Source organism: Alligator mississippiensis, chromosome 7, assembly GCF_030867095.1.
Source record: "Alligator mississippiensis isolate rAllMis1 chromosome 7, rAllMis1, whole genome shotgun sequence".
In the NCBI taxonomy this organism is placed as follows: Eukaryota; Metazoa; Chordata; order Crocodylia; family Alligatoridae; genus Alligator; species Alligator mississippiensis.
In genome coordinates this window covers 83,769,573-83,787,143 of record NC_081830.1, presented here as the reverse complement: position 1 = coordinate 83,787,143, position 17,571 = coordinate 83,769,573, and the positions used below count along the sequence as shown (strand labels likewise).

Genomic DNA, 17,571 nt, shown 5'->3' with positions numbered 1-17,571 from the left:
GCGAGGGGTCGGGCACACCCGCGTGTCCCTGGGCGCTCTGCCCGGGGGGGGGGGGGTGCGGCTGGGCCCCCGCGACCTGTTGCGGCGCCAACCCCGCGCGGGGCGGGCCCGAGCGCGCCCCGCCCCCTCCCGCCACCAGGTGGTTCCGCCCCGGCCGGGCGCGGGCGAGGGAGGCGGGCAGTCGCCGGCGGCTCGGGCGGGCGGACGCGCGGAGCGGAGGGAGACGACCCGACCCGACCCGACCCCGCGGCATGGACGGGCCCTTCGCCGACGAGCTCGCAGGTGGGGCGCGGCGCGGCGCGGGGCGGGAGGAGCCGGGGGGCGCTGGGGCCTCCCGGGGGCGGGGCTGGAGGGGGATCCCGGGGGCCCGGGGGCGGGAGGAACGGGGGGGGGTTCCCACGGGGGGGCGGGTGGAGCTGGGGGGTCCTGGGCCCGGCCCGCGGCGCTGACCCGCTCGTGCCCCGCAGGCAGCAGCCCCGTGCCCAGCCCCGGCTCGCCGGCGCCCGACGAGGTGAGCGCGGCGCGGGAAGGGAAGGGAGCGGAGCGGGGCGGGGCGGGGCGGGGCGGGGCGGGGGGGCTCCACACGCGGGCGGGGGGTGGGGGCACTACCCCCGGCGGGGCTACACACGCGGGCGGGGGGTGGGGGCACTACCCCCGGGGGGGCTACACACGCGGGGGCGGGGCGGGGACTCCCGGGGGGAGGTCGCGGGGCGGGGGAGTCGCTACCCGCCGGGGGGGGGGGCTGCACGCGCGGGCGTGGGGGGGGGGCGGGACGGGACGGCACTGCCGTGGGGGCGGGCGCCCCCCCCCCCGCACTGACCCCGCGGCGGGACCGGGCGCGGCCGCCATCTTGGGAGCGATCCGGTGCCGGGAGCCGCCCCCCCCCCCTCCCCGGGCCGCACGTGTCCGGTTCCCGGGGGGGCGGTGCGGTGCGGGGCAGGGGCCGGGGCCGGGCGGCGCCGCGCCCTTACCTGGCTTTGTTCCCGGGTGGGGGTGGGGGGGAGCGGGCGCCCCGCAGCCTGTCCGGAGCACCCCGGGGGGGGGGGGGATGCTGCTCTGGGCGGGTTTGGGGAGCGGGGGCTGGGCGCCTCCCCGACTCCAGTCGGTGCCGCGCTCCTGGTCCCGGGGCGGGAGCGGAGCGGGGCGGTAACGGGCAGCCTCGTCCCTTGCAGCCCCCGCAGAAGCGGCAGAGGACGGTGGAGGACTTCAACCAGTTCTGCACCTTCGTGCTGGCCTACGCCGGCTACATCCCGTACCCGCAGGAGGTCAGTGCGCCTTGACGGGGGATCTGCCCCCTCTGCTCGGGGCGCTCCTGGGTCCCTCGTTCCTCCTTCCCCTGTTGCCGCTCGCGCGGGGGTCTCTGGGGCTCGCTGAGTTTCTCTCGTCTTCCCCGTCTCCTTTGCAGAACGAGCCCTGGACCCTTGGAGGCAGCATGAGCCCCCAGAACAGCACGGGCAGTACTCAGGACAGCGACAGCTGGGCCTCGTCGCACTCCGAGTCCCAGGTCCTGCCGGACGACGGGAAGAGCAGGAGCGCCAGGCACAAGGTGGGGATGGACGGCCTGCTCCTCGGCTGCCACGGTTTCGCCCCCAGCTTCTACAGCGCCCGGCCCCAGCCCCCCAAGAAGAAGAAACCGCCTGTGAAGAAGCTTGTTTTAGACCGGGAAACGGAAAAGAAAGCGGCACCGGCCGGCACGCAGTGTTTGGGGGATGCCTGGCCTCGGTGGGGGGAGCCAGCTGCCCCGCAGGGGCCGGCACCGCCCGTGAAGGAAGAGCACGTGGAGTCCCCCGTCACCCCGGCTGGCAAGCTCCAGCCTGTGTCTCTCCCGGAGGCCTCCATCAAGGAGGAAAAGGACTGTGCGCCAGAGACGGAGACGCCAGCCGGCGGCAACCCTCAACTGGAGCAGCAGGAGAGCAGCCCCAGCTCTTCCAATGCCTCGGACCAAAGCAAAGCAGAAGACGCAAGCGGAGTGAGCACCCAGCCTCGCAGTAAGCTCCTGAGCTAGCTCGTGTGGGCAGAGCCCGCGGGCTGCGTGGGGCGAGGGTTTTTCTCATGGTGCCAGGCGGTGCCCCAGGTTGCTCTGTCCTAGCTGGCCACGTTGCACCATCCCTGCCTGCAGGAGGAGCTCCCTAGAGCCGCAGCCTGGTGATGGGGCCAGAGAGACACCTTTCTGGCACGTGTGGCACGCACCAGACTTGCATCCTCCCCGAGTGCCACTCCCATCCCCTTCCACTGCTTCACCTGCTGCTGTGTATTGTTTCCTGCTTTGTGCTGCTCTGCTTTCTGCTCCCTGGCCTATCTGCCCTTGTGCTGCCTGTCCCTTTCCTGTTCTGCCCGGGCCCCTTGTGCAGGTTGGCCACCGCTGCTGGAGGGAGCGGGGTAGGAGGGCCGTTATAATTGCAGAGAAATAGGGCATGCTGTGGAGTAGCTTGGGGCCGGGGTGCTGGGGCTTGGGATCTCCCTTTCCTTTGGGCCAAGGGCTGTATTTTGCAGCCTAGGAAAGGCCTGGCCAAAGTGGAATTTCATGGGAACCCCCTGAGCCAAGCTAAATGTCTCTTCTCTGTTCCAGAGCCATCAGGGGAATTTACAGCGGCTCCCACCACCAAAGCAGAAGGTGAGCGAGAGCTTAGAGCCCCCAGCGGCGGGTGGGCTGGGCATGTGGAGAGAGAGGGTGGCCAGGCTGGAAGAGGCTGGGGTTTGACTTGGAGCTGCTGTCTGACGATGCGTGGGAGTCAGCGCTGACTCCTTGCAGCAACTGCTCCCTTGGGACACTGCATCCCCTCCCCCTCGCTGCCTCAGTCCAAGTCATCAGGCGTGCGGGGGCACCGTTGTCTGACTGGGGTCTGTCTCTTCTTCACCAGAGGATGACGCCTGGGACCTGATCACCTGCTTCTGCCTGAAGCCCTTCGCGGGGCGGCCCATGATCGAGTGCAGTGAGTGCACCACCTGGATCCACCTCTCCTGCGCCAAGATCCGCAAGTCCAACGTGCCTGAGGTCTTCATCTGCCAGCGATGCCGCGACGCGAAGCAGGAGATCCGCCGCTCGAACCGGGCCCGGACGGTGCCCCGCAAGCGCTTCTGTGACTGAGTGGTCCTCGCGCGTGAGGGCGTGGGGACCCCTGTCGTTCTAAGACTGCAGCCCAACTTGGCTTAGACAATCAACACCCGGTGACTGTCGGGGAGGGCCTGCGCTGCTGGGGCAGGGGAGCTTCTGTGCTGGACACAGCCCCTGCGCTCCCAGCACCAGGAACCTGGTTGGCTCCAGGAGAAACCACCTTTCTCCCTGCCCCGGGCTGTGCAGTTCAGGGAGCAGTTACCGCTGCATTGCAGACACTGAGGGGGGCCCACAGGAGAAGCCAGTGCATGAGGCTGGCCAGACAACCCTGCTCCGACTGGAGCACGGCTCGGTGCCTCCCTCGGTAGCCTGGAAGAGCCTAGCCCAAATAGTTCCCCTGTGGCGTGGTGTGGGGATTGCTGACCCTTATCTCAGTGGAGTGCACATGTCCCCTCCTCTCTGCAGCTCAGGCCTGTTCCTTGGCCCTGACGGCCTGTTAAAGTCTCTGCAGGGCTGGTGAAAGGTGTCCTGTGATGGCCCCAGACTGAAGTTTTCTTCCAACAGAGCAGATAAAGCCTAGATTAGAGCAGCAGAAGCTTCTTCCTGCTCCAGGGTCCTGGAGGGGGCAGCTCTAGTGGGGAAGGGGAGGTGTCCCCCTGCCCGGCTCTGGGCTGGGTGTTTTCAAGCAGCGCTGAGTGCAGGGATGTGGCGGTCTGCCTAGCCCCCTAGTCTGCCTAGCCTCCTGCGGGGAGGCGGTGACCTAACAAGTAAGAGCCCGGTCTCGGCAGGTGCTGTGTTCAAGGTGCTTGGGCTGAAGCTTTGAAGTGCCCCTTTCCCCAGACCTGTTTCTTCTAGAGTCTGCAGGGGGGTTGCTCCCCCTGATCTGAGCAAAGTTGCCAGCTCCGGCGTAGGGGAAGGGGCTGTGTGCAGTTACTGTAAATAGTGTTGGAGAGAGACTGTAAATAATTTGTAAAACAGACACTTTTAGAGAAATTACCGAGTGATTGTTGCTAAGCTGTCGGCTGGGTCCCGGCCTGGAATTTCCAATTGCACTGGAGTCCCTGGGCAAGAGGGACAAGGGATTTCCGGCAGAAGAGCTAAGCGGCGTGGGTTTGGGAAGGGGCTAGCAAGCTTTGTGGAAGGAGGGTTGGGATCAGTCTCTTTCCTTGGGGGCTCTCCTCCTGCTGCTCCCTTGTGCACTCGGGGAGAGGGGAGCTTCTGTCCCCAAAGTTTGCTGGGTCTCGGGGAAACAAGCTTTGAGAGTAGGAAGCAGGTGAGGTTTCTACTTCCAGGCAGCCCCCTCCCTCCAAGTTTCCATACTGGTGGCCAGCGAGGCACCCCCCCCTCCCCGGGGAAACTGAGACTCCACATGCCTCCAGATTGGGGGCTTGTGCCTTGAGTCTCATCTTCTATGCAACTCGCTGCTCTTGGATGCGATAGCCCTCAAGTCTCTTGGCAGGATGTCTGTCACCCTCACTGTGGGCGGCGCAGGGCTCCGCGTGCACTAAGTATTGGATCCCACGTTCTCTTCCTTTCCTTCCACCTCTCCAAAGACCCAGACCCATGTGCCTTCTGTGCTGTGTGCGCTTCTCCACGGGAGACGTGGGGCTTTAGCCGTGGTTCTACCTTCTGTTCTGCCTCTTGTACCTCAAGGAACCGGGCGGGGGTCGAAAGGACCCCAACGCCGCAAAGCTGGGCCCGTTTCTAAACCAGGGTCTTTCCTACTTGCACATCTGGTTGCATGGGACCACTTGTGGGGAGAGCAGGGGCTGCTTTCCCCATGGCTCCACCACTCCTCTGGACGCTCCCTGTGCCCCTCTCCTGCTGTGGGAAGCCGAGGCCCTCAAGTGCTTTACACTTTTCTAGTTTTTAGTCACTTTTTATTGATCTGTAAAATAGCAAATTTCTGGTCTTTGCCCTGTGGAGTGTGGCTGGAGTGAGGTGTATATAATAAAGAATCTTTGCCATAGCCCCTGTGGCCTTGTCACAGTTTTGTGGGTCTCAGTGGAAGTTCCCTTCCTTGCTGTAGGGGAGAGTTGGGGGGGGGGCTTGGCCATTTTCTGCTGATAGCAGTTCTCTCGAGGATCCCGAAGATGGCACGAGAAGGGGGAAGTAAACTCTTTAGTGGGTGCAACAAGTGTCTGCCTGCAGCGTTTGGAAGAGAGCCAGCCTCCCTGCACGGCGGAAGGAATGACTGTACGCAAAGGGCGTGGAGCCGATGAAGCAGCAGGGGAAATGCTACAGCGGTGACGGGCTGAGACAGTATCCCGGGGTAAGAGTGTCATCTGAGCTCTAAAAACCAAGGCTATTAGAGCGTAGGGAGCGTACCTGCCAAGTGAGCTCTGGGACTGGCTTGCAGATGGGACAAAGGCCGTCAGAGGCAGGACTTGTAAAGATCTGGGGCTGGGGTGAAGTTTGGGACACTGTCACTCACTGGGAAGCACGCTTGGGTTGTTGATGGCCTCCCACTGCCCTGGGTGTGGAGACGGCATGGGAAATGGCAGCGTTCCTCAGTTGTGGATCATTATCGCTTACCCGTGAGCATACGCTGGGCCCCGCCAATGAGCCCCTCTATTTCATTACCCCACCTCGTCCCCCAGGATGACTTCTAACTCCAGAAAAGATGACCAGAAACAAGTTGTCCAAAGCAAACATTTTATTTGGACACTGGGGTTTCCATTTCAATTAACAAATGCCAAACTGGAAGCCAGCTTCATGTACCATGACACACTTGGCACAGCCAGCCACAAAGAAAGAAGCTTTCTATCCAAAGGAGCCTCTGGGGACTTCCTGGTTGCTTAATTAACCTTCTAAATGTTAGTGATGCATGCTCTGTCTTCCTGAGTCTGCAGGCAGCCTGAAACAATAGATCTGGAAGCAGGGGTATGTGGAAGACCAAAGCCTAGTAGTAATGGCAGGAATCGGTTAGTTGCTGATGCTTTTAAGGAAATGGCATAGCAAAGCCACAAAGATGGTGGATACGGTGATACCTGCTGGGCTGAAGGTGACAATAAGGCACTTAATTACTCGTCACGCAACGTGATTAGAGTCATTAGTAGCAATCCTAGCCTGGATGTTTGGCAGAGCTGCAAGAGGAGTGGGGACTCCAAGAAGGACTAGAATGCCAGTTTAGTTCTGATAAACCCCATGCCCAGCTTGATTATAAGGTAACGCTGTTTTCGTCTGAGAGTCCCGGTACCAAGTTCTTTTAGAAACAGATGGTGGTTTGGGAACTGGCCGGTTTTTGGGGGGGTGGGGTTTGCCAGCAGCCAGGTAGGGTGATCCGTTGAGAGAAGGATGCAGTCCCAAGGAATTGCCAATGCCGTGTTTTGCAACTGGGGCAGAACCGTTCTTAATGCTTGGGTACGCAGCCTTGTGGAGGCCGAGACAGACGTGAGTCCTGCCCCGTGGGCCCCCTAAGCTAACCAGGGACAGCTTAGTCTCAGCGGAGTCCTGCAGCACTTTGCTGGCGCAGAATCGGAGCAAGCCAAGAACGATGGAAACCCAGGTCCATGTTTTATTCTATTAGCACTACAACCCAAGCTGGGGACGGGCAGGAGGGGGCACTGGCCCACGGATCGCGGCATCTAGTGAAAGCGCATCCCTGCCGCTTCACTCTTCCTTAGCCCAGACTGAGGGGCTTCCCTTCTCCTCCAGGTAAGGAATCACTGCCTCCGTGTAGAACTTCTCCAGCTTGGGGACCGTCTTGTCCCAGTACGCCTCGTCAAAGTCCACGGTGGTGATGGCCGTCTCCTTGTTGGTGTGAACAACGAAGTCGGCCTTCTCGAGGCCCGTGGCTGCCAGCTGGCACTGCACCTGAGTGAAGTAGGCGTGGTTCTTCTTCAGGGCATAGGAGTCCCCTTCCTTCTGCAGGCAGAAGTCTTTGTCCTTGCAGGCCTCGCTGACCATCTTGTTTCTGTGCTTGTAGGGACACTTGACTTCCAGCAGCCCCAGCACCTTCCCTGTACCTACTTCCTTGATGACTCCGTCGGGGCTGGCCGCGATCCACTCCTTCCCAGGATGGATGAAGAGGCCACAGTCGTCCACCTTCACCGGCTTGCCCGACTTAGACTTGAGCTCCTCGTAAGCCTGCACTGCCACTTTCTCATTCTGGACGCCCCACGACATGGCTGGTGTCTGCACGCTGGAGCCCGAGCTCACCACAGCTTTCAGGTAAGACTGGGGCACCTCTGAGGTCTTGTTGTTGACAAACTTGCTGTTGGCGATCCTGTGCGCCACCGAGGCCGTGATGCGGTTCTCCCGCCACTCGTACCACTTGGGGTTGTCCCGCTGGCCCCGGGTTTCCTCCTCCACCTTCTGTATATCTTTTCCCATGAGCTGGCGGGGAAACTTGCTGGCTTCATCCTGGGTTTTGGAGACGGCCTGAGAGCGGCTGGACTGGCTCCGTCCCGGGTAGGAGGGCTCGGTGCTGGCAGGTGCTTTTCCTTTGGTGGAGGGAGGCTTCCCTGTCGCTGCAGGGCCCCTCGCTGATGCCTTGTAGCTCCTCTGGGCATCTCCCGCGTCGCTGCCGTGCGCTGCCGCGACACTTGGCTGGGACGAGCTTTGCCTGGTTCTGCTCGTGGCGGGGGCGCTGGCTGGTTTCTCTGGCTGCCTCCGGCCACTGCCTTCGCTCCTGGAGGCTGGAGCGCTCTTCGGTCGGGTGGCTGCCGGCGTCACCTTGGCCTGGGACGAGGCGGAAGAACGAGGTGCAGCCGGGGTCGCTTTGGGGACAGCTGCAGCTTGCCGAGGGGACGACGTGCTGGCGGTGTCTTTGCGGGGCCGCCCCATTGTTCAGCGTTGAGGGTCACACTCTGTGGGCACAAAGGAAGTTAGACACGCACCCCAAAGCGCAGACCAGCTATGGCACCCGCGCCCGGCAATGACCTCTGTGCCTCTCCCCTAGCCAAGGAAAGCCATGCCCCTGCTGCCCCCCTCACACACTCGGTCCCTGCTGCCCCTCTCACCCACTCGTCTCCTTCAACCACATTAAGACCTGATGCTGAGCAAACCTGCTCTCTTGCAGGGCCATCCAGGGCCCTTCAGGGAACAATAGGTTACAACCTGCAGGGCCATTGACTCTGAATGTCCCTGGGCCTGGGGTGTTGTTGTAGCAGATGGGCAGAACATGGGCGAGAAGCCAGGGGGGTTTGGTGCATCTTTCATGGGGCCAGCTGCATAATTGGGGGATGTCAGGCAGCTTTCAGGCACAAATGCCCTCTCCCCTGGGTCTCCTTGCAGTCAAGCGGAGGGGGAGGGGGAGGGGAGGCGGAGGGAGCCTGGGGGTCCTTCCAGCCCCAGGGAGCCAGGCGATTGCAAGGAGCAGCTTGGCTAAGCAAAAGCGGCTCTCCCGCCGCCTGCAGCAGGCCCGAAGGGCGCAGGACTGCTCCCAGACCAGAGCCGGGCGCTGCCGCGGGCGGGAAGCTGCCCGCTTCCTCTTGGCAGGCGCTTCCCTCTGCGAGGCCTTTCGGGGACGGGCAGCGCCGCTCCCCCGGCCCGCTCCCAGCCGCGCACCTACCCGCGCTGCGGGGCTGCCTCCTGCGCCGCTGCTCGCCGCCCCGCCCCGCCCGGCCCGGCCCGCGACCACCCGACCCCGCGCCTCGCAAGCCCCGGCTTGCCCTGCCCGGCAGCTCCCGCCCGGATGGGGGAGGGGTCACAGGCTCCGCCCCCATCCCGGGGAGGGCGTGACCCAGGGTGGGGGCGGGGCTGCGACCCAGAGGCATGACCGTGGCTGCTGCCTGGCGTTGTAGCGGGGGAGCGCTGCTGTCCCACGCTCAGCCCCCTTCCCCCCAAACGTGCAGGTGTTTAAAATGTACATTTTACAATGAGCGAGGCATCGGCAGGCTTCCACGCTGCTTTAACGCTGCCGATATATCGGACAAAGATTGTGCTCGATGGATACCTATAGCTCGACGGATGGATGTGGTGGCCATTGGCACGTGGGCGCACGTGCTCCCTCTGAGCGTGGCGGCGCGCCCCCGCCCCCGCCAGCTCCCCCCGCCACCGACGTCTGCGGGCAGGCCACAGTCACCAGGCCGATGACCGCGGCGCGTAGCTCGCCATCCCCCCACGGCGGCCTGCGGGAGCTCCCCACTTGCCACTGCCAACGGGAGCTCGCCGTGGCCCCCCTGCCCCCGGGGGCCTGCGGCATGTGTGATAACAGCATTTCATTTTAATAGCAGAAAGGGGCGGGTTTCATCAGAGGGCTTGCAGTTTCGAAGCAGAGAAGGCCAGGCTGCCCGTCCTCGCTCGCTGCTGGTTGTCGGAATAGAAAGTTGAAGAGTCAGAAGTGAAATGGAAACTCGCCACAGCCGCCCAGGCCTCTCTGCTAATCCGAGGGGTGGATTTTCTCACTAGAGGGAGCTGTCAGCTCGGCCAAACCGCGGCGTCCCTGGCAGAAGAGACAGAAACAGGGCAGCCCGCGCCGGCCAAGAGGAGCTGTGGGGTTCACCGCCGCCCGGTGAAGGTGGACAGCCCAGGGAGAAGCCGCCCGTCCCTTCTCGGATGGACAGAAGGGAAAGGGTTTCTTTTCCCCCCTCTCTCTTGACTACTGGACACCAGCAAGAACCGAACTTTCTCCTGTCTCGCACTCGTCGCCTTCTACACTTCAGCTTTTAGAGGAAAACGACTACTTTTTGCTCTGGGCAGAACAAGCTTTCTTTATTCGTTGACTAACTTTCACATGGGGGAAATTGGTGTTCGTTGTTTCCCCCGTGGGCAGAAAGCAGCACATTTTGCTGCATAAAACCATGGAGGCTGGGGGGGTTGCAATGAAATGTCGTTCTGGTGCAGCTGGATGAAGTGGCCTGTTTGCAGAGCTCTGCTTGCAATGTGGGCACTAAAACCCCCTTCTTTCAGGGCGCCCCAGCCTGCTCCCTTGAGAGCGAGCATCCCCCACGGGATAAAGGCTACGAGCGGCCTTGCAGCAGGGGTTAGGGGAAGCCTGTTCTCCAGCTACAAGGCTGTCCTCCCCTCCCCTGGATCGCAAGGCCGAGCAGCCACGTGAGCTCGGTGGAACACCTTATTCCTTTTCAGGCATCAGCGGATTAACAGATCCTTGTCGGGTGCGCTTTCTGCTGCTTAATATCAAAAGGCAGAAGAACAGTTGCCATGGGAGCCTCACAGCAGCTGGATGAGCCCATCTGCATGGGATTTACTCCCCTGATTAAGAAGCTGTCGAGCTGAGGGATGTCCTGCCCTTTGGAGGGCACGTCCTCCTCTGCCTGCTCACCGCGGGTCACCTTCTGTCCTCTTTTTTTATCCAACCCGGTCCAGATGGGGAAGCGAGAAGGCAAGCTGCTTCAGCCCGTTGCAGAGGGGCAAGGAGGAACTGGCACACCCCAGCAAGATCCAGTTCGGGTGGGGAGAGACTGTCTCATTCCAGCAGAGCTCAAATAGTGGGATGGCCGCCACCAAGCATGATCTGGCTGGGTGGGTGAGGAGGGGTCCGCTTCAATCCTTCCCATTCTCTTTCCTTCCGGTCCTTCTTTCCGCCTGCTGCCATCCTCTGGGCTCTCTCTTTCCTGTTCATCACAGAAATCAGAGAGGAATCGGGCTGGAAGGGACCTCCAGAAGTCGTCTAGTCCTGCCCCCTGCCTGAGGCAGGAGATCCCTATCTAAAGCTATCCTATGCTAATCCATCATCTAAACTATTTGTAAAACTACTGTCAACCCAGACGCAACACAAAACCCTTAGCTGCCACAGGTAGGCAGGGGGACCGCAGCAGGCAACGCCCTGCTTCTGTGAAAGGTTGCTAATATACTTTCAAGAGGTCCCAGGTAGAGGGGTATCTTCTCCCTGTCTTCTTGTCCCTCTTCATTTTCCATCCCCTAGACCAACTCATACGTCAGTTGGAATCAGATCCATACTGGTAGATAGGCTAAACTTTTTATCCCTAGCCTGGATTAGCAGAATAGACCAGGTCATGCATAGCCTAATCCAGGTTAAAAGAACATTGATTAAGGTTGCAAAGTAAAACACTTGAGGCAGGTTAGGTAGCCTGTGGGACCTTCATTCTGCCCCCTAGACATAATCTAGTCTTTAATTAAGTGCTGTCATACAGATAAAGAGCTCGTAATGATGAATGCAAGGTTGGCCACTCACAAACCCACCACCATCTTTGATCTGGTTTTGGATGAGGCCTCTGACCTTCATTGCATCAATCCCACCTGGTTGAAAACCACCTTGGGCCCCTCTGCAGTTCTGCTGGCCCCTATGCGCACGTGCATGCGTACGTGCGTGCGTGTGTGTGTGTGAAACATAAGCTAACATTTTTTCTGTATTAGTGTAAGCTGTTAATACTTCTAAAACATTTGTTGCCATGATGCATACGAGGCTCTCTACTCTGCATACGAGGCCTGCTACTTAATATAAACTGAGCAGGATCCTAGGAGAATGGGAAGGGAGACGGTGACACAGCAGTCGTCTTCCACACCAGCCTCAAGCCTCCAGATAAAGACTCCATGGATAAACTAATACATCTTTTGTCCAGCAGCGCCATAACCGCCCAGTTTCATCGCTCTCAAAACTGTATTGCACACCCAGGTGACACCACACTGTCTGGATTCCTCATCTGTATGGGACCCATGGCAGTCGTATGGTGTCTGGACCAACATCTTCATCTGGGTGTGTGGTGGATCTGATCATTGCTCTCAGAATAGAAAGGAAGGTTATCATCAGGGGTCCTGATTTCCTCTGTTTAAAAATGGCAAATTCTCTGATAAAAACACAAATTCTCTGATTAAACAACCTCAGACCTGCAATTGAAATGAAGCTGTACTATCTCTCTCTCTCTCTCTCTCTATACATATATAGGTATCAATTGAACACACCGTTTTATTGGTATATGCTGCTGCTGCTGCTGGGCAGGCAGGTGGTGCCTCACGGTAGCTGTGCAGGGCTCCCAATGGTGGCACCTGTTCTGCCCTGCCATGCTGGATGCCACCTGCTGGGCCACAGAGGGGGAGGGCAGCGGGGTGGGGAGCCCGAGCTTGCAGCAGGCAGCCTGCCCCGTGCACAAATCTGGGGGGCATGTGCCTCCTCTCCCTCTTCCAGGAGTGCGCGCAGCGGCGGGGAGCCAGCCCCTCTGCCCCGCTGGATGAGCTGCCCGTGGCCCTGTCCCACTCTCAACCAGGGCCCCTGCAGCCGCACGTTCAGGCTCTAAGCCCCGCGCACCACCCACGCTGGGCAGCAGCAGCATCCCCAGCCCTGCCCAACTCCATCCCGCACTCCCTATGGGGGCCTCAATCCCCGCTCGCCACTGCCACACTCGCCTGTGGGAACCGCTCTCCTGGCTCCTGGCAGCCCTGTGCACGTGTATGTGCACACAAGCACATGGAGCCCCCTGCCTAATCGCCATCCTCCCACTTCCCCCAGCCCCTTGCAGGCTGGAGCTCTGCCGGCCTGCAGACAGCTCTTTGCAGAAGTGGAAAATCTGCGTGTTTCTCCATCAAAAGGAAAAATCCACTTTTTTTTCCATTTCCCCATGAGAAACAGACAACCTGTATCCCTGGTTATCCTAACTTCCCGCTGTCCTGAAGAAGCCGTTGCCTCTTCTAGGCAAAGATTGTGGTTTTCCTTTCCTCTCATTAGGGAACTGAAAGAAAAAATGTAATTCTTTTAAGTTTTTTAGCTCAACGGAGAAGGTTAAACTCAGCAGCCATGCAGCAGGGATGGCAAGCCGGTGAAGAAATAAACTTGCCGACTGATTGCTGCTGTTAACATCCTTGGCTCAATCGGCCACCTGCCCTTATACTGACCAAGACTGCCCACAGACTGTCTTGGGTGAGGACTGTGGTGGGCACAAGGCTAGACTGCTGCGGGTGTAAAACCCGCTCCAAATCCATCTGTCAACAGCACAAAGATGTCTTAAAAGGCCGTGCCACCGCGCAAGAGCATTGTATCCTCCCTCACAACCATAAAACCGCTGCTGGCAGAGCTGTTCCAACTAACCCACATAGGCTGCATAACCCCGACATCGGATCCAACCACCAACTCCAAGGAGTCCTTGTCTTACATCCTACCAAAGGGCCACCGGACGCGTCGTGAGCTTTCCAGGGCAAAACCTCTGGCAACGGACAGATGGGATTTACCACCCCACCACTCTGATGGACTTCTAGTTTATGCCGCGTGATGAAGCCTTTGGAAACATTCAACCCATGAGCAGAGAAATGTTCCTTACATCTACTGGCCGGTGGAAACCAGCAAAGGACAACTGCCTTTTAGTACTTCAGAGAGGCAAACCTGCCAGCTGCTGAAAGGTCCGGTAGTCCTTGCACAAAAACGCTGAATGAGCTCACCAGCACGTGCCCTGCCTTCAGCCTCTGATTCCTAAGCTAAATCATCAAAAAACCACGGACAAACAATAGCTCCAGTGTCACGTGATCTCTGCCAGTGTCCTAGGTGCTTTGTGACCAGGCTGCAGGGAGGGCACAACACAAAGGCAGTGCTCACGGGCCTAAAACAAAAGCGTCATCCCAGTGGCGGTATAGGTCACGTCTCTACTCAGGTCCTTCAGTCGGCAGCTTTCAGCGATGTTGACCTCAAGTTGCTGCTGCCCCATCGACGTGGCACAGAGGGTAGACGGTGCAGCGGTACTTGGCGTCAGCCTTTCCTGCCTGATGGACTCAGACACCGGTGACGTAGATCTTCTCCCAGATCCCCCACCTGTAGCATCCCCACTCTTCAGCCTGCATCTTTCCTTTTTCAGGATCCACGGGAAGGCAGCTGGAGACACGGTGAGCTCACGTGGGCTATGCAGCCACCAAAATGCCGGTGACTCTCGGCTCTATGTTTCCCATCCCGCAGACACAACTAGTGCCATTGCAGGCCTGTTCTAATGCCTTCGGTTGATTAGCACCTGGGTGAGGAGCAGCTGGCTCAAACTGAATTCAGGCAAAGACTGAAGTGATGTTTGCAAGAGAAAAATGCTGAGGGGAGCAGTCTGGGACACAGTGCTCCTGGCAGCAGCGCTTTGACATATGGCATGCAGAAACTGTCTAGACGGGGGAAGGCAGAGTGAGTTTCCAGTCCCTCTCAAGCGCTCCCGTAGGGTGACAGCCGGACTTCTTGCACCTCTCTCAAATGGTGGACACCTAGACAGGGCCCAGCTGCCCTTGGACTGGCCCCCCAGGGGCAGCCTCCTGTTTCCCAACTGTTCTTTCGTATGGCAGAAACGGCGTCCGTACCTTTGTCTTTGGGCGCTTTGGTGGTTTTGTCCATTCGAGAGCTCTGGGCCACCAGACATTACCAGGCATCACTCTCTGGAAGTGGCTCTCGTTGTTCCCCTCCCAGCTGTGGACACGATGAACATGAGTTAAGGCCCTGTTCTCTGGGGCCTGTGACCCTAATTAAAGTGATGCAAAGCAAAGCGTTGTTTATTCACCCACAGGTACATAGGCAATGGAAAGGGTCAGGGCAATGGAGGCCTATATGCATATACTGTCCCTTGCCTAAACTTTTCCTTGCAAGTGTGGGTCTGTTGCATCTGGTCCAGGTCCCTCTGTCTCCAGGGTTGGAGAAGCTGACTGCATTCAGTCTCCAATAGAGACCCTCAACCAGCAGTTGCTGACAACCCACTCTTCCCATCATCTTGGCTGTGCCAGTCTCGGTACTCCTTTGATTTGGGGTTAGACCTAGACAGAAAGGTTTTGCCAGCTTGGGAGTATTTCCCAAGTCGTATCTTCCCTGTTGCTTCCCCAAGGAGCCATACTGCACCTTATTTTTGCCAGTGTTTTGTTTTTAGTTGCTTCCCCTTTGATTTAAATCTACACAGCTGGACAGGATAAGGTCACCCAGTTGGCACTTAAAAAGATGCAGCTATTTCCCTTATTCTCTGTAGCTACAGATCTCCTTCATCAGTACAAAACAGCCAAGTAGTTTGCTGAAACTTCTGTCTCTGTCTTGATGATGCTTTATTCCTTCTGGATGGGAGGACTGTCGTGTATGTTGTCTTCAGAGCTGAAAGTGGAAGTGATGCGGAGAAGTGTAGCTTGTGCAGGATGTGACCACCCCCTGCATACTAGGATGAGCATATGACCCTTATCTTTCATTCCCTCCAGGGAGCCCATGTCTGCTTCCAGGGAGCATGCACGTCAAAGCCCTGGTTCTCCTTTTCTTGGCCATCCGTGGATTAAGATGTGGATATATCTGTGACCGCATTTCCATCCATGAGCACCAAATCAGCTGTCTACTTTGGGATTGTTCAGCTCATGGAATAAAGGATAAAGTATATAGAAGCAGGGGTAAGGGCCCAGATCCTCATTCCCATCCCACCCTGTTTGTACCCCAGCTTATGGGGTACAAACCTCGTGGAAAACCAGTTTGAGCAGCCGCCAAAGGATTCCTGCAGTGTTGGGAAAACTGCATAGAGGTGGCGTAGTTACTCGCATATCTAATTTCAGGCAAATATATTCTTTCCCATTCAGGAGTAGAAGATTGCTGCCATGTGCTTGTGGAACCGATGCTGTTTCAGTCCTTTTCTTTAAAAAGTTTCCTCTTTGTCTTTACAATTATTTGATTTGGGTAGGCAGTAACCATGCACATTAGGAATGCAAATGTTCAGCCTAATTATTTCACCACCTGGCTGTTGGCAGGAATGCTGGCTTGAGACGAAGGGAGGCACTGTGCCATCTCATAGAGCTGCTCCAGGCTGCTGCCAGACTCAGGAAGACATCGCTGCGTCCTTTATTCGTTCATCGAGGCATTCATTCATTCCCACTGCAGTAGCACCTAGAGCTCTTGGCACAAGTGACTAGTGCCTGCTCCTGAATCTGGCGGAGCATCCTGGTCAGTATTTGATGTGAGAGGCAAGCCTTTCTTAGGGGGATATCTTTTATTGGACCAGGTATGTAGTTGGGATAGAATTAGGCAAGCTTTCAAATGCAAGACATTCTTCTTCAAGAAACCCGAGGAAGAATATCTTACATTCAAAAGCTTATCTAACTCTATTCCAAGTACTTTGTTGGTCCAATAAAAGATATTACCCTAAGAAAACCTTGCCTCATGTAATTTTGGGGCCTTCAGGACTACAATGTCACTCTTACATGATCAGAATCCTATCAAACCGTGTAAAATTGTCCCTGCTCCCAGGAGCTTCCACTAGAGCCATGCAGGGAAGCTTTTCTCAGTATCTGCTCGGCCTAGAAACATCCTTTCTTTAAAAAAAAAAAATTGCATTTTTGTAGAACCCGAATCTGTTACAAAGGCCAGATAAAGACTGGAGGCAGCCTGGGTATTTGATACTACTGCTGTATGGTTGTGTGGGAAGCCTTTCTGTCAGACATGCCTCACACCCTCCCCGAGTCCTTTCCCTGCCCAACCTGCTGCTCTGCTTATGCTCCCTGCCCTGTGCTCCCTGCCTGCTCTGCTGCTCTGCTTTGTGCTCCTTGTCCTATCTGCTGCTCTGCTGCCTGCCCCCTCCATGATCTGCCGTGCACCCTACAGAGAGGCTAGCCATGCCACTTGCAGCATGCATGCTACAGGTTGACCACTTCTGTTGTAGGGCGTGCCATGCTATATATAAACAGGGTTGGGATAAGCATACAGCAGTATATACCATATACTGTGAGGCAGGGGTGGCTTTCAGTGGCATATGCTGTGTAACCTATAGGTTACCATGCACACATTACTGGGGCAAAGGAAAAAAATGATAAGCTAGGGGCAGTGTGTGTGTGTGTGTGTGTGTGTGTGTGTGTGTGTGTGCGCGCGCGTGTGCATGATGCATCATACACATATTATTTTTATATATATATGCACACACATATATATGTGCACACATATGTATGTGTGTATATAATATATATATAATGTGTGCATATATTTATAAAATGGGTGTGTGTACATAAAATTGTGCATATGTATATGTGTGTGGGTATATATATACAATGTGTGTGTATAGTGTGTGTATGTGTATCTCTCTCTCTCTGTGTATAGATATAGGTATATCTATACCTATATCTATATATATAGAAAGTGTGTGTGTGTGTATAGATATAGATCTGTGTGTGTACAGATATAGGTATGTCTATACCTATATCAATATATATATAGAAAGTGTGTGTTTGTATAAAATGTGTGTGTATAGTGTGTGTATGTGTACAGATATATATCTCTGTGTGTAGAGATATATATCTGTGTGTGTATACCTATATCTATAGAAAGTGTGTGTGTGTGTGTGTACACTCTGAGGGCAAGGAAGAAATATGCCGCAATATATACAGGACGGGAGGACGAGTCCTGGATTGAAGGAGGGTTCAGCAATATGTAGGGGTAACTAGGTTTGCTAATGTGGGGCCCTTAAGAGTCTGCCTTTGCTCCAGCAGAGAGGAAGGTGCGTTGCTAAACTCCACATGCAAGAAAGGCATGTCCATCGCCAAACAAAACCTGCGCCTGGCGACACAGTCAGCAGAATCCACTGCTGGGAGCCAGCGGGAGGACCAGGGTAAGCACTATAGGCATGTGTAATAGGGCAAAGGCATGTCCTTCCCCCTGTCCTCCAGGCTGGAGGGCAGGGAAGGCT

General features: G+C 57.1%; 2 protein-coding genes across 4 annotated transcripts; one reads left to right on the top strand and one right to left on the bottom strand.

Annotated features, from left to right (window-relative positions):
- Positions 1-136: 136 nt before the first annotated feature.
- Positions 137-5,024, top strand: LOC102560529 (PHD finger protein 13). Its single transcript, XM_059731215.1, has 6 exons — positions 137-282; positions 468-511; positions 1,173-1,265; positions 1,406-1,988; positions 2,570-2,614; positions 2,862-5,024. The coding sequence occupies exons 1-6, from the start codon at positions 252-254 to the stop codon at positions 3,086-3,088; spliced, it is 1,023 nt and encodes a 340-aa protein (XP_059587198.1). The 5' UTR covers positions 137-251; the 3' UTR covers positions 3,089-5,024.
- Positions 5,025-5,693: 669 nt separating this feature from the next.
- LOC102576115 (uncharacterized) lies at positions 5,694-8,735 on the bottom strand. Of its 3 annotated transcripts, none has more exons than XM_019496418.2 (2): positions 8,671-8,735; positions 5,694-7,866 (listed from the first exon to the last, which is right to left on the bottom strand). In XM_019496418.2, the coding sequence occupies exon 2, from the start codon at positions 7,841-7,843 to the stop codon at positions 6,668-6,670; it is 1,176 nt and encodes a 391-aa protein (XP_019351963.1). In that variant the 5' UTR covers positions 7,844-7,866; positions 8,671-8,735; the 3' UTR covers positions 5,694-6,667. The 3 variants fall into 3 exon arrangements, with proteins under 3 accessions (XP_019351963.1, XP_006260839.1, XP_006260840.1); XM_006260777.4 differs by lacking the exon at positions 8,671-8,735 and adding an exon at positions 8,571-8,655; XM_006260778.4 differs by lacking the exon at positions 8,671-8,735 and adding an exon at positions 8,567-8,611.
- Positions 8,736-17,571: the final 8,836 nt, after the last annotated feature.

Bases quoted from the DNA above. Each gene is read 5' to 3' on its own strand.
- LOC102560529 (XM_059731215.1), top strand. From the start codon at position 252: ATGGACGGGCCCTTCGCCGACGAGCTCGCAG. The intron at 283-467 runs GTGGGGCGCGGC...CGTGCCCCGCAG, and splicing joins CTTCGCCGACGAGCTCGCAG to GCAGCAGCCCCGTGCCCAGC. The intron at 1,266-1,405 runs GTCAGTGCGCCT...TCTCCTTTGCAG, and splicing joins ACATCCCGTACCCGCAGGAG to AACGAGCCCTGGACCCTTGG.
- LOC102576115 (XM_019496418.2), bottom strand. From the start codon at position 7,843: ATGGGGCGGCCCCGCAAAGACACCGCCAGCACGTCGTCCCCTCGGCAA.